At 44.3% G+C, this 11443-nt stretch overlaps 1 protein-coding gene across 1 annotated transcript; it reads left to right on the top strand.

Moving 5' to 3' along the window:
* The first annotated feature begins 2728 nt into the window (after positions 1-2728).
* adra2db (adrenergic, alpha-2D-, receptor b) lies at positions 2729-5271 on the top strand. The gene has a single exon (XM_034598574.1). It carries the CDS (start codon positions 3135-3137, stop codon positions 4404-4406), a length of 1272 nt encoding a protein of 423 aa, XP_034454465.1. The 5' UTR covers positions 2729-3134; the 3' UTR covers positions 4407-5271.
* The last annotated feature ends 6172 nt before the right edge of the window (positions 5272-11443 follow it).

Raw genomic sequence — 11443 nt, 5'->3', positions numbered from 1 at the left:
ATTAAATGGAGGAAAGTGTGTGGGTATGTGTGTGTGTCAGTGCGAGGGAGTTGTGCATTACCTCACACACACACACAGCATATTGAAACGTCTCAAGAAATATTTGACGTTATGTAACCGAAAATTCTGCATTCATCAAGTTTTGGATTAGAGAAGACAAGAGCGGCGTCGAAGAGCTTTGTTCTTCCTCTGTGGAACGGCTCGTCTGCGGCGCTCTGAGCGGAAAGTAAAGTTAAAGCAACAACAAGACGAAACGTTTTGTCAACACCTGCCAAAGGACAGAGACGAGAATCTTTGCATAATTAGTTTTGTCTTCATGGTTTAAAGTTACAGGTGCGGAAAGTAGCGTGAGATTTCTTTTGCACAGTGCATGTTGACTTTCACAGCTGCAGAGACTTTTTGTCTGCTCTCTCCTTTGGCCGTGGAACTAATCCATACATTTGTAAAATGTCCCTTTTAATGTTGAGGAAAAAAGCTCACAGATGAAAAGCAGTAAAATGTGTAATTTCATCTTCCAGCAGAGGATTGCGTAACAAGACTCGCCCACTTGTAGTAATTATAATTGGATGTCATTTCTTGGAGTGCCCTGCAGGTTATAGAGTCAGACACAACAAAACCCTGCGTTTCTGCGTGGCTGTGTTGGAGGTCACTGGTTACTGAGGTCAGTGTTTTTCTCCCTCTGTTGTTCTGCAGCAGGTAGACACCTAAGGGGATGTCGACAGGCCGCTGATGTATGATGACAGTCACCCTTTAGATGATCTTCACTGTTTTAATGTTCATCCAGGGGATTACAGGGAGAGAGAGAAGGAAGAAAAGGAGGAAACTAGATAACGTGAGGAGTGTACTCTATGTGTTCGTTTTGCTGTTGTTATTGTTATGTCCTGGTTTTCCTGCCTGTCCCCATTTGGTTTCGGCACCTGTGCCTGTGTGCCGCTGGCGGGATGGGGTATCCAGATTTCTGATCTCCCGCCAATACTCCTTCACACTTGAGCTTCATTCCTCTATCTAGACCACAAGACTCTGCTTTATGTAAGAACCACCTGCCAGACCATTGCTCACCAGAAATGCTTCGACACAACCTCTCTGCATTTTTAAAAGAGCTTTTGTTACCCTGCCTGAATCTAACCGCTGCTGTTTTTGTCTGCACCAATGGGATCATACCTGCTTTGCTTTCCACCATCACCTCGAGCTTACATCCAGACTCCTGTCTGCTTCTATGTCAGCACACTTCCACACGTGGATTCAGATTCTCAGAACACTAGAGGTTGGAGTCCATTGGAACCAGAGACTCTAAGAAGACACACTATTATGAAATTATTGGATTTATTTACTTCCACCAAGGAGGTTACGCTTTTGCCCCTGTCCATTTGTTTGTTTGTCAGCAGGATTACATAAAAAAACTACTGAATGGATTTCCACGAAACTTGGTGGATAAGTGGGATGAGAAAGGACCAAATCTCAGCCCGGATGTGGTCAAAGAGGCAGATCCAGGAAATTTGTTTCACTTTCTTTTCTTGTTTAAAAAATCAGGCACATTTTGGAGACTGATATTTACGAGTGTGTGCAATGTGGTGCAGCTTGACTGAATTTAAGGGGACTGTCAGGCCTTGGCGGCGGTATGCAGTCGACTGAGTGCCATTCTACTTCATTCTGTTTATCAACTTGCACATTAAACCTTTTAAACCCATTCCTGTCTCCTGTGCTCTGCTCTTAGAGTCGAGCCATTACCTCAAATCCTAACAGATAGGCAGTCCAAACCCTCCTCCAAATCTGACTCCTTCTGTGTTTCATCCCACTGCAGCCACTAAACTATGTTCTTACTAAGCCTCCAGAAAACTCACTTTTAAGGATAAACACAGTTGCGTACACATACACCAACATTGATGCTGGCATCCATCAAACAGCTTTAACTGGACTGCAAATCCCATACTGACAGGCTTCCAGCAGATGCTATTTACTTTATAAATAGACCGTTTTTTTCCTAATCCAAATTGGGTGACGTGTGTCTGTAGGACAGAGCCACAGTCTGCCCAAAAGCATTTTTTCTAAATCTATATTTCACAATGATCCGCTGACCCTTGCCATGTGTGTGTCTCTTTTTCACATCATTCCTGACTGGTAAATATCCTGCTGCACACATGTTATATAACTGAACCTCCAGAGAAAACAGAGCCATTCAGCAACAGGTGTCATGTCACCTCCATCTGTGCCACTACAGAACACCTCCAGATTACAGTGTGTGACCATGCATACAAACAAGTCTCTGCCTCCATCAGAGAGGGGGACCGTGAAAAATGTTCTTCTTTATTTCGGAGATAAAGTTTAAGAGCAGATCATTTAACAGCTGCCTCTCACTTTAATAATTGTGGCCTTGTGTAATTAGTACGCCTGCAGGGATGATAAAGTCCAGAGAACCCTCTGGCTGTGCCGTTTTACCACCAAACGCATCACTGACTCTTATTGGCCATGTCACCCTAAGTACCTCCATCATATCATGTCAGTGGCACGTAAACGTTACAAACAAACATTTGCAATGATGGGGCATTTTGTTCTGCAAAACAACATTGTGTGAGTTTACAATATCAAACACAAGCAGCTCGGGGGCTCATCTGAAGAGAAAACACTTCTACTTGCAGAGAAATCCCAAATCCAACTGTTTCTCTCTCTCTCTCTCTCCCTCTCTCGAGTTGAGACATGGGTTGGTCCTCGAAGTGATGTCACCTCACTCCGGTATGGGCAGTCATTCCACCAGCAGTGTGCACTGCAGCTCCAAAGCGATGCAGTTCACCAAAACACTAGAGCAGCATTACGCACGGCGATATTGGAGGAGTGACTATATTCCCGGATCATTGGATTGCAATCTCTAGTTTTTCTGACATTTCTAAAACATTTGGAACTTGCTGTGCGCGTCGGGACTATCTGGACCTGTGAATAAGGATTGGTTATTCGTGGGAGAGCATCTTTGTACTGTGTCTTTCGTGGGCTACACTCTGCATTGCCCAGGAGTATTACGCGCAACGCGTAATCTCCGTACGTTGGTGGGTAGCAGCTCGACGCACCCGGTCTTGTCTCTTTTGGAAAGACAAAGGGTGCAAAACAACAAACATGATACGAAGGGACAAGTTGGAGGCAGAATGGATTTAACCCAGTTCAATCTGTTGGTGGGAAACGTGTCCAACGATGAGAACAGCACGGACGCACCGCTTTCCTTTCCACACACACAGGCAGCCACTGCACTCATCATCCTGGTGGTTACTGTGATTATTTCGGTGACCATTGTCGGAAATGTGTTGGTGATTGTAGCGGTGCTGACCAGCCGCGCTCTCCGTGCGCCCCAGAACCTGTTCCTCGTCTCTCTGGCGTCCGCGGACATCCTGGTGGCCACGCTGGTCATCCCCTTCTCCCTCGCCAATGAGGTTATGGGGTACTGGTACTTTGGAAGTACTTGGTGCGCATTCTACTTGGCTCTGGACGTGCTGTTCTGCACCTCATCCATCGTGCACCTGTGCGCCATCAGCGTGGACCGCTACTGGTCAGTCACCAAGGCGGTGAGCTACAACCTGAAGCGGACCCCGAAGCGCATCAAGTCCATGATCGCTGTGGTGTGGATAATATCTGCGATCATCTCCTTCCCTCCTCTCCTCATGACCAAACACGACGAGCGGGAGTGTCTTCTGAACGATGAGACCTGGTACATCCTCTCGTCCTGCATGGTGTCCTTCTTCGCCCCGGGTCTCATCATGATCCTGGTTTACTGTAAGATCTACAAAGTGGCCAAGCAGCGCTCCTCCACCGTATTCGTGGCCAAAAACGGTCTGGAGAGGCAGCCCTCTCAGTCGGAGACCTGCTTCGTCAGGAAGGACCGGACTGAGACAGAGAGCCCCAGCAGCCAAGACTCCAGCAACCACCAGCAGGGCCAGGGGGAGCTGGATGACATTGACCTGGAGGAGAGCTGCTGCCCGTCGGACACCAAACCGCGCAACCATCGCTTCACCAAGCGGAGGAAGGTGGAGGGGTCAGACTGCTGCCCGCCGCAGAGCTGCCGCCTCTCGTGGGCATCGGCCCGGGCGTCGCAGCTCTACCCGGAGCAGAAGACCCCGGCGAAGCGACCCCAGGTGGCCGCGGTCAACAAGACCAAAGTGGCCCAGATGCGGGAGAAGCGTTTCACCTTCGTGCTGGCGGTGGTGATGGGGGTGTTTGTGCTCTGCTGGTTCCCCTTCTTCTTCACGTACAGCCTCCACGCGATCTGCAGAGACAGCTGCCACATCCCGGTCGCACTTTTCAACCTGTTCTTCTGGATTGGCTACTGCAACAGCTCCGTGAACCCCATAATATACACTATTTTCAACAGGGATTTCAGGAAAGCCTTCAAGAAAATTGTATGCAGGACTCCCAAGCACACATAACTCTAGAGGAAGACAATCATTTGGCCTTTAATGCCTCAACAGTGCTGGGAAGGAATTATATTATCAAGACTCAGTGCTCTTGGCTATAGTTCCCCTCCCCGAAATCATTTTCATGTAACTATGAGAAAAAGAAAAAAAATCCAGTCTTGTGTACAGATTTAAATGTCCATGAATAAAATGTCAAGTGGTGCAAAAGAAAAGAAAAAGATTAAGTTAATCATCACATTTTTATCCCACTGGAGATATGTCAAGTTTTAATGTAGGCCACTAAATGTACTTTTGAAGCAGAAACAGCATGTATTGGATCATGCTGCAGCAAGCAGGAGGATACTTCAGAGTGGGGAGGACATATTGTATGTAGCTGTAACAGTAGGTGTTTAATATTGAGATCACTGGACGACCTCTCTCTCCACCATCTGATCTATGTATACGCATGGGGATGTGCAAGCAAGTTCCACAGAGAAAGAAAAAAAAAAAGAGGAATGAAATCCTGCAGATTTAAATGTCTGGCATTGTTGCATGTATAATTCAGATACATCTTGTGTTTAACTGCAGTGAAAGCTCCTTAAGTCTTACCAGCGAACCCCGAAACTTACGTAAGAGTCTAATCTGACACCACCGCACGTCACACCACCAGACACCGGAACACAATTGCCAAGCCCAGGCCTGCGTTTGTAAAACTCTGTTGGACAAATCTGCATATTTTAATTTGAACCATAGCTCAACATTTTGCCAGTAAATATTTAAATAGTGTGGGAGCACGATTCTGCCATTCAACGTGGTCTCAGCGTCGTGGGACAGGAGTTTAAATGTCAGTTATGTTGTCCCACTACATTTATTTTCTATTCTTTGACAAAACTCAAAATACTGGGTTTATATTCAAATACTTTTCTGAAAAACAAAACAAAAAAACAGTCCTGCTCCCTCTCTCTTAAAAACAGCATCTCTGCAGCAGGTATTTCAGGTAAAGCTGAACTTCCATCCAGCATTAAATCTCCTTGGATACAGTGAGAGAGCTTAATATCTTCAAGCCATACCTCGGGCTGTAATCCTTTATAAAGCTGTACTGTAAGTCCTAAGACATCAGGTACCCAGTAACTTTCATATTTGTTTTAAATATCCAGAAATGATTCACAGCAGGAGCAACTCAACTGGCTTCATTGAAAACTCCGGCTGAGGTGGGAAAGTCAAAATGGGAAGAAAAACAGCTGTTCTGTTTCCTTTATATTTACGTGGATCTGCCCAGGCGCAACTAGGTGCTGCCGCAAGGAATTGTAGGACGGCATATTCTACCTCCCTTTCGTAAAGGATGGTTCAATATTTCCTAAAGGAGATCAAATAGGAAGCATTGAAGCTCCTTTCCTTATTATTTAGAGAAATCGAACAAGTCTTTTTATGGAAATGCTTCCAGGTCATTTGACTCAGTGGGGAACCTTCCTAAGCAAAATGGACGCCAGCTATGTCACAATGTTAAATAAAGTGATTCAAAAATTCCTGGATCTGCACCAAAAAATGTAATGGGTTCTTCCCTGACCAATAACCGCATCCTTCCAAGTTCTGTTGTTGTCGACAAAAGAATGGACGGGGGTCAAAATATACAAAGTAGTTTACCGTGGAGACATTGCTATAAACTATACACAGGAAGAGCAGTTGTGGATGTTAGTATTAGAGCTGCTCATCTCTGTTTTCAACACAGCCTCGTTATTGTGGTGGGTTCACGCTTCAAGGACAGAAAGTGTAAAAATGTGAAATGTTGAAGACATGGTGGAGCTTCTCCGGGGAACACTCTGGTTAGTGAGGAGAAGGCTGACCAGCCCTCTGTCAGCGTATTGTCAGCATGGGGGTGCTGGGGATAAATACACTATTTATATCCTCTCAGGAATGTCTTCAAAGCAGCTCACTGGTGCCTCGCCAAAGAAAATCACCCCGTTTGAGGCGTGTCACGCTTTAAACTGAGTGCTTTTTGTGGAGAAAGTTGAACGAAGCGCTCTGTTGTGAAGCCAGCTCATATTCACGAGGGTGTTGCTGGAAAAAAAAACGTCGAGGGGTAACAAGAGAGAAGGTGGTTGAGCGTTTCCCTTCTTCTCTCGACGGGCACCACCATTTTATTCATGAGCGGAGTTAGACAGGGAGAGAGAAGTGGAGCTGGTGCGAGGAAGGGAAACTTTACCTCAAAGGGATTCACTAACTCTTGAAAACAAATGAAATGTCGGGGCCCAGTCGACGTCACAGGGGGCGGCGGAATTAACGTCCTCATCTTTCGCGGCTTCCGAGTGATGCTAATTGGGATGCGTGCAACTTAATAGGATGTTATTGTTTCATGTAGCTTAATTTCTCCAGAGAGCACGGCCATCACTCTTAATGGCTGCTGCATTAGTCGTGATTGGAAATGTTTACATGAGCATTCACATGTAATTTTCTTCCTGATGCTATACTGATTACTGTCTGACAGGACACGCAACTCCCTGGTTAAATCTCACTTCCCAATTCAATTATCTTTTTAATCAGCCGCTCCATTGCAGCACGGATGGCGCACAAGGCTTTTAATTAGCTGTAGTGTTTTCTGTCACTTTCAGGCATGTCTCCTCGCACACTTCACCTGTCCTTTGTTTCAGAATCCAAACTGAGAGACGGCGCGACGTCGTGTGGTTTGACTTGTTTTCACCTTCTAGAAACCTTCACACAGGAATAAACATAGATCCCTTACAATGCTTCGCATTTCATCGGGTTAACGCTGCGCTAATTGCATCTCATCTCATTTCATCCCAGGCAAAATTAGCATTGTTTACACTCTGTTGATTCGCAGGCCTCTCAAGATCGCACTCCCATCTATTGAGCCTTTCATTCATCCCAGACTGTAAACAAAGTTGGAAACTAGTTCAGGAAGAGAAGCAAGCGGTGCCCGGTGCCCCCCCCCCCCAAACACCCCCTCTAAAGGCTTAATGAGAGAAACAGACCAACCGGACAGAGCCCAAACATTTCCTGGTGTGGGATGCCGAAGGGAAAGCTTTATTCAGGGCCTTTTATAAATGTTAGAGAGAGAGAGGCGACTGGGCAGGGTTGACTGCCGGCGCTATTTAGAGTCAGCAGTGAGGGGAAGGCTATTTGCAGTCACAATAGTCAGAGGAGATGTTGTTATAAATGTTTCAAGATGGGTGCAGCGCGGGAAAAAACACAACAGGATGAGAGAGAGAGAGAGAACGACGAAGAGAGCAGTTGCTTTTTCTCCTCCTCCACATTACCTTGTTTGTCAGACACAGTGCAGCATCTGCAGGTAATTGCCTTTTTCAATTGTCTCTAACAAGATAAGGGTTGGAGGTGAGCAAGGCCAAAACTAGCGTCAATCCCAGGAAGCTGTGTATCTGGAGAAGAAGTGCCGGTGTGTCATTAGCGTAAATCAGCCGGTGTCACGTCGAAGCGAGGGTGGGACTGAGCTCACCGTCTCCAGGCCTTTCTAATCTATTGCCCTGTTGAACACAAACAACCGACGCATGACGCGGAGTGTCAGAGGAAATCAGACGACTGCAGCGGTAACTTCGAGCCGACAGTCAAATTACTGGCCTCTCGTGTTCTTGTCTCTGAATCTAAACATAGGCAGATGTGTATCCTCCGTGTGGACCAATCAAGTGGAGATGACTCACTAACAGAATTGACTTTAGAAAACTCAAGATCTATTTCTTAAAACAATATTTACTATCAAACATTTGTGCGGATGCTCTGCAGCAGAGTTTGACGTGTGTGAGTTATTATGCAAACATTTGCAACTGTAAAGAAAAAAAAATAATTTATGAAATGAATCAGAAGATGAATTAAGTCAAAGATTTACTGTAGCTAGATATTCTGCTGTGTCAAAGACCTGCACTGTGGTCCAGCACTGACTCATTATTTTCATAGCTGTGAACATGGGTTCTGTAGTTTATGTTGAGTGAATCCCACATATTCTGTCCTGCTGCTGTAAATAATGAATAATGCACCAAATACACTGAATATTAATAATACATATGTTGCTTATCCTTTAAGGGTCATGGGGGGTTAGCTCGGGCAATCCCAGCTGGTACAACCTGGACAGGTCGCCAGTGTATTGCAGTTCCTATAGAGGCAAATACAATAATAATAATAATAATAATAATAATAATAATAATAATAATAATAATAATAATAACAATAACAATAATAATAATAATAAAACTGCTTGGTAAACAGTAAACTATTTTGTACAGTCCCCAACTGCAGTGTTCAAATTTTTCCTCTTATTGTTATTTTTTAAATAAATTAAAGTAAAGTTTTAAAGATGCCTTCAAGTAGATAGAATTGGATTTGTGGTTGAGCTCCCCAGGCTAATTGGTTTTAATCTCGTCACAAGGTTTGCTGTAAATAATTAACATCAGCAGCCTCAACCTTACTCCAAATAAGGAAATCCATATGAAATGATTCTGACAAGGTCACTCACAACACAAAAGTACACTTTAGCTCTTTCTGTTCCTTTAACTAAAGAAGAAACTGGGTGTGATTGATTACTTGCAGTGTTGGAAACTTTCAGTCCCTAAAGATGTGACTTCTTTCTCTATTCATTCATCTCCTCTCTTCTTCTGTTGCCTTGTTCTTTCATTTTCTGAATTAGCTTCACAAAAGCAGTTATTCAAAGAGAGGGTGGAGTAAACATTGTACCTCTGTCATCATTAATGAGCGCAGTGCTTGTTAATTTGAACTATTGTGCTTCGCTTCAACGGTCGTCTACAAAATGTGACTCTTTGCAGTTTTAAATAATTCACTACATTACTGACCATTACAGGATTTACATTCACAAACGCCTCCAACAGCACAGACGACAGACGCTATAGCACAGAACAGATGCACATATTGTATGTAAGGTAAACATCGAGGTTTCTGTTATTAGTGCTGTTGTTATTCTTCACACGTCAGTGGGAGATGTTGTCTTCTTCCCCACACACTCTTTCCTAATGCGATCGTGATTTCAAAGCAGTTCTTGTGAGATTAAACCGTCTCTTTTGTTTCTAGTCGGTGTTCACAGGTGATATGTAAATAAAAAACAACCATTTATGCTGCTGATTCATTTTCTAGGGAAATCTTGTGCACTGTGTATCTGACAATATCGGCTCGACAGTGCTATACCTGGTACACTCCAGCACTTCCCTTGTTCCTGTGCTGAGGCAGATTACTTGAATGATACCCAGCTGGACCAAAGTGCTTCTCTTTTCTCGTTTGTTTTTCCATTCTGTCCATTTCGCAGAGTGTGGCACAGTAGCTGCACCATTACAAGAACACCTATGACCTGTAGCATATGGGAACTCCGATTTCTAAAAACAGAAAATGGACCATTATGCAAAGGTAGGTCAATGCTTCACGAAAGAGGGACATTATGGAATAACATTATATTGTATGTATAATAATATAAAAACTGGTAAAGCTGAGCCTCTGAGGGATTACTGCTCTTCTCAAAATAGTTTTTCATCCCTCTTCTTAGCAGATACTGTTTATAAAGATGGACGACATGTCTCTACTTCCTCCCACTATCCAAAAATGAAGCTAAAATATCCCAGATACGAATGCTCAGGGGATGTGTCACCGCGGTAGCGAGGTACTGCTGGTATCAACCTCGACCAATAATGACTCAGTCTCAGTTGTCAATCATGATGTTTTTATAGCATCGAATAACTAACGAAATATAACTTACCGGAGCCTACAGGGGGTGCTCAAGATGCTTTGGCTTCACTTTTGTGGAGCCTTTATATCGTCACATCTTTATACACAGTCTGTGCTTCTGATAATTAATAATGAAGGAGCTCTGGTGCTGCCACCTGCAGCAATAACTAACAATCAGAGCTAATAGGAAACAAAATATTCTAGAAATAATGATAAGGAGGGAAAATACAATGAGTTTCACCTGCATAAATTGTGTGTTTTTTCCTCAGTATGGAGAGAATCCGCTTTATGCTTCTTCACAACCAGCAGCAACTCTGCAACACACACTCTGCTCTGCCTCACTGTCGATGAGTGGGAGGGATGGGTGCAAACGATGAGGGTGTAATTAGAGGGTCCCCATGCTTGTCTTTGCCTCAGGCCTCCAACATCCATGGGTACATCCCTGGGTGGGACAAAGGCAGAGAGGGTAGCACTTCACAGCAGGAGGGTCTTTAATCATGCAGACTCAGAGTTGTATTCATGAATCTTGGATTACGGCCAACCATGCACAGTGAAGTGAGGACCTGCAGTGAGCTGCATACGAAAGGCAACACAGCTCTCGATCTGCACTTCACGCAGAGAGCGGACTTCACCTTTAAAAGTGTCTTATGGTTTTACAACAAAACTCTGACCCTCCTGCGTCAGTCATACTCATGGTTCAATCAACACTGTGCCACCTGTTGAGTAACAACAGGGACCTGCTGCTCGATGCGTTCGCCCTCATGCGGTGTGTTCCCTCACCCTTCACAAACATCAGCAACAAAATCATCAAAAGCTATAACTATAATTTCTGTCAAGTTTTCGGTCTTTTGTTGTCAAGCATCTAAACCTGTGTGTATTTGACTGCCTTGTGTTCATCAGTTATAACACACTGGCGCCGCTCTCCGTATCTTAGAAGATAGGACGTTTAAGTTATTGAACGAAGAGGATAATTTACTTTTACTCCTGTCCCTAAAAGCAGGATCAAATTCACATTCCTCAGAGAATCGGTGGAACCAATTTAGATGCTTGATTGTGAGAATGCAGGTGGAATGTGTATACTTGTACCTCCAGTTCTTTCAGTGCCTTTCAGCTTATTATTTTGGGGTTTTCATGTTCTATATAAAAGGTGCACTCTAATCAACTTTGCTTTCAGTGAAAGACTACATAAATATCCACTGTACGTCACCATTCCAGCTCTGAAAGGCAGAGAGACGGAGTAAGCAATGTGCTGGTGAATATATTGCAGAGTTTAGCAGCTGAAGAAGCAGCTATTTCCCCAAGGAGACAATGTGAAAACAGAGCAAAGGGGGAGTAAAGTGGACTTCATGTACATTCATCAGGTGGCCGTGACC

This window comes from Hippoglossus hippoglossus, chromosome 10 (genome assembly GCF_009819705.1).
Source record: "Hippoglossus hippoglossus isolate fHipHip1 chromosome 10, fHipHip1.pri, whole genome shotgun sequence".
NCBI classification, from domain to species: Eukaryota; Metazoa; Chordata; class Actinopteri; order Pleuronectiformes; family Pleuronectidae; genus Hippoglossus; species Hippoglossus hippoglossus.
This window is presented reverse-complemented; position numbering and strand designations above follow the sequence as displayed.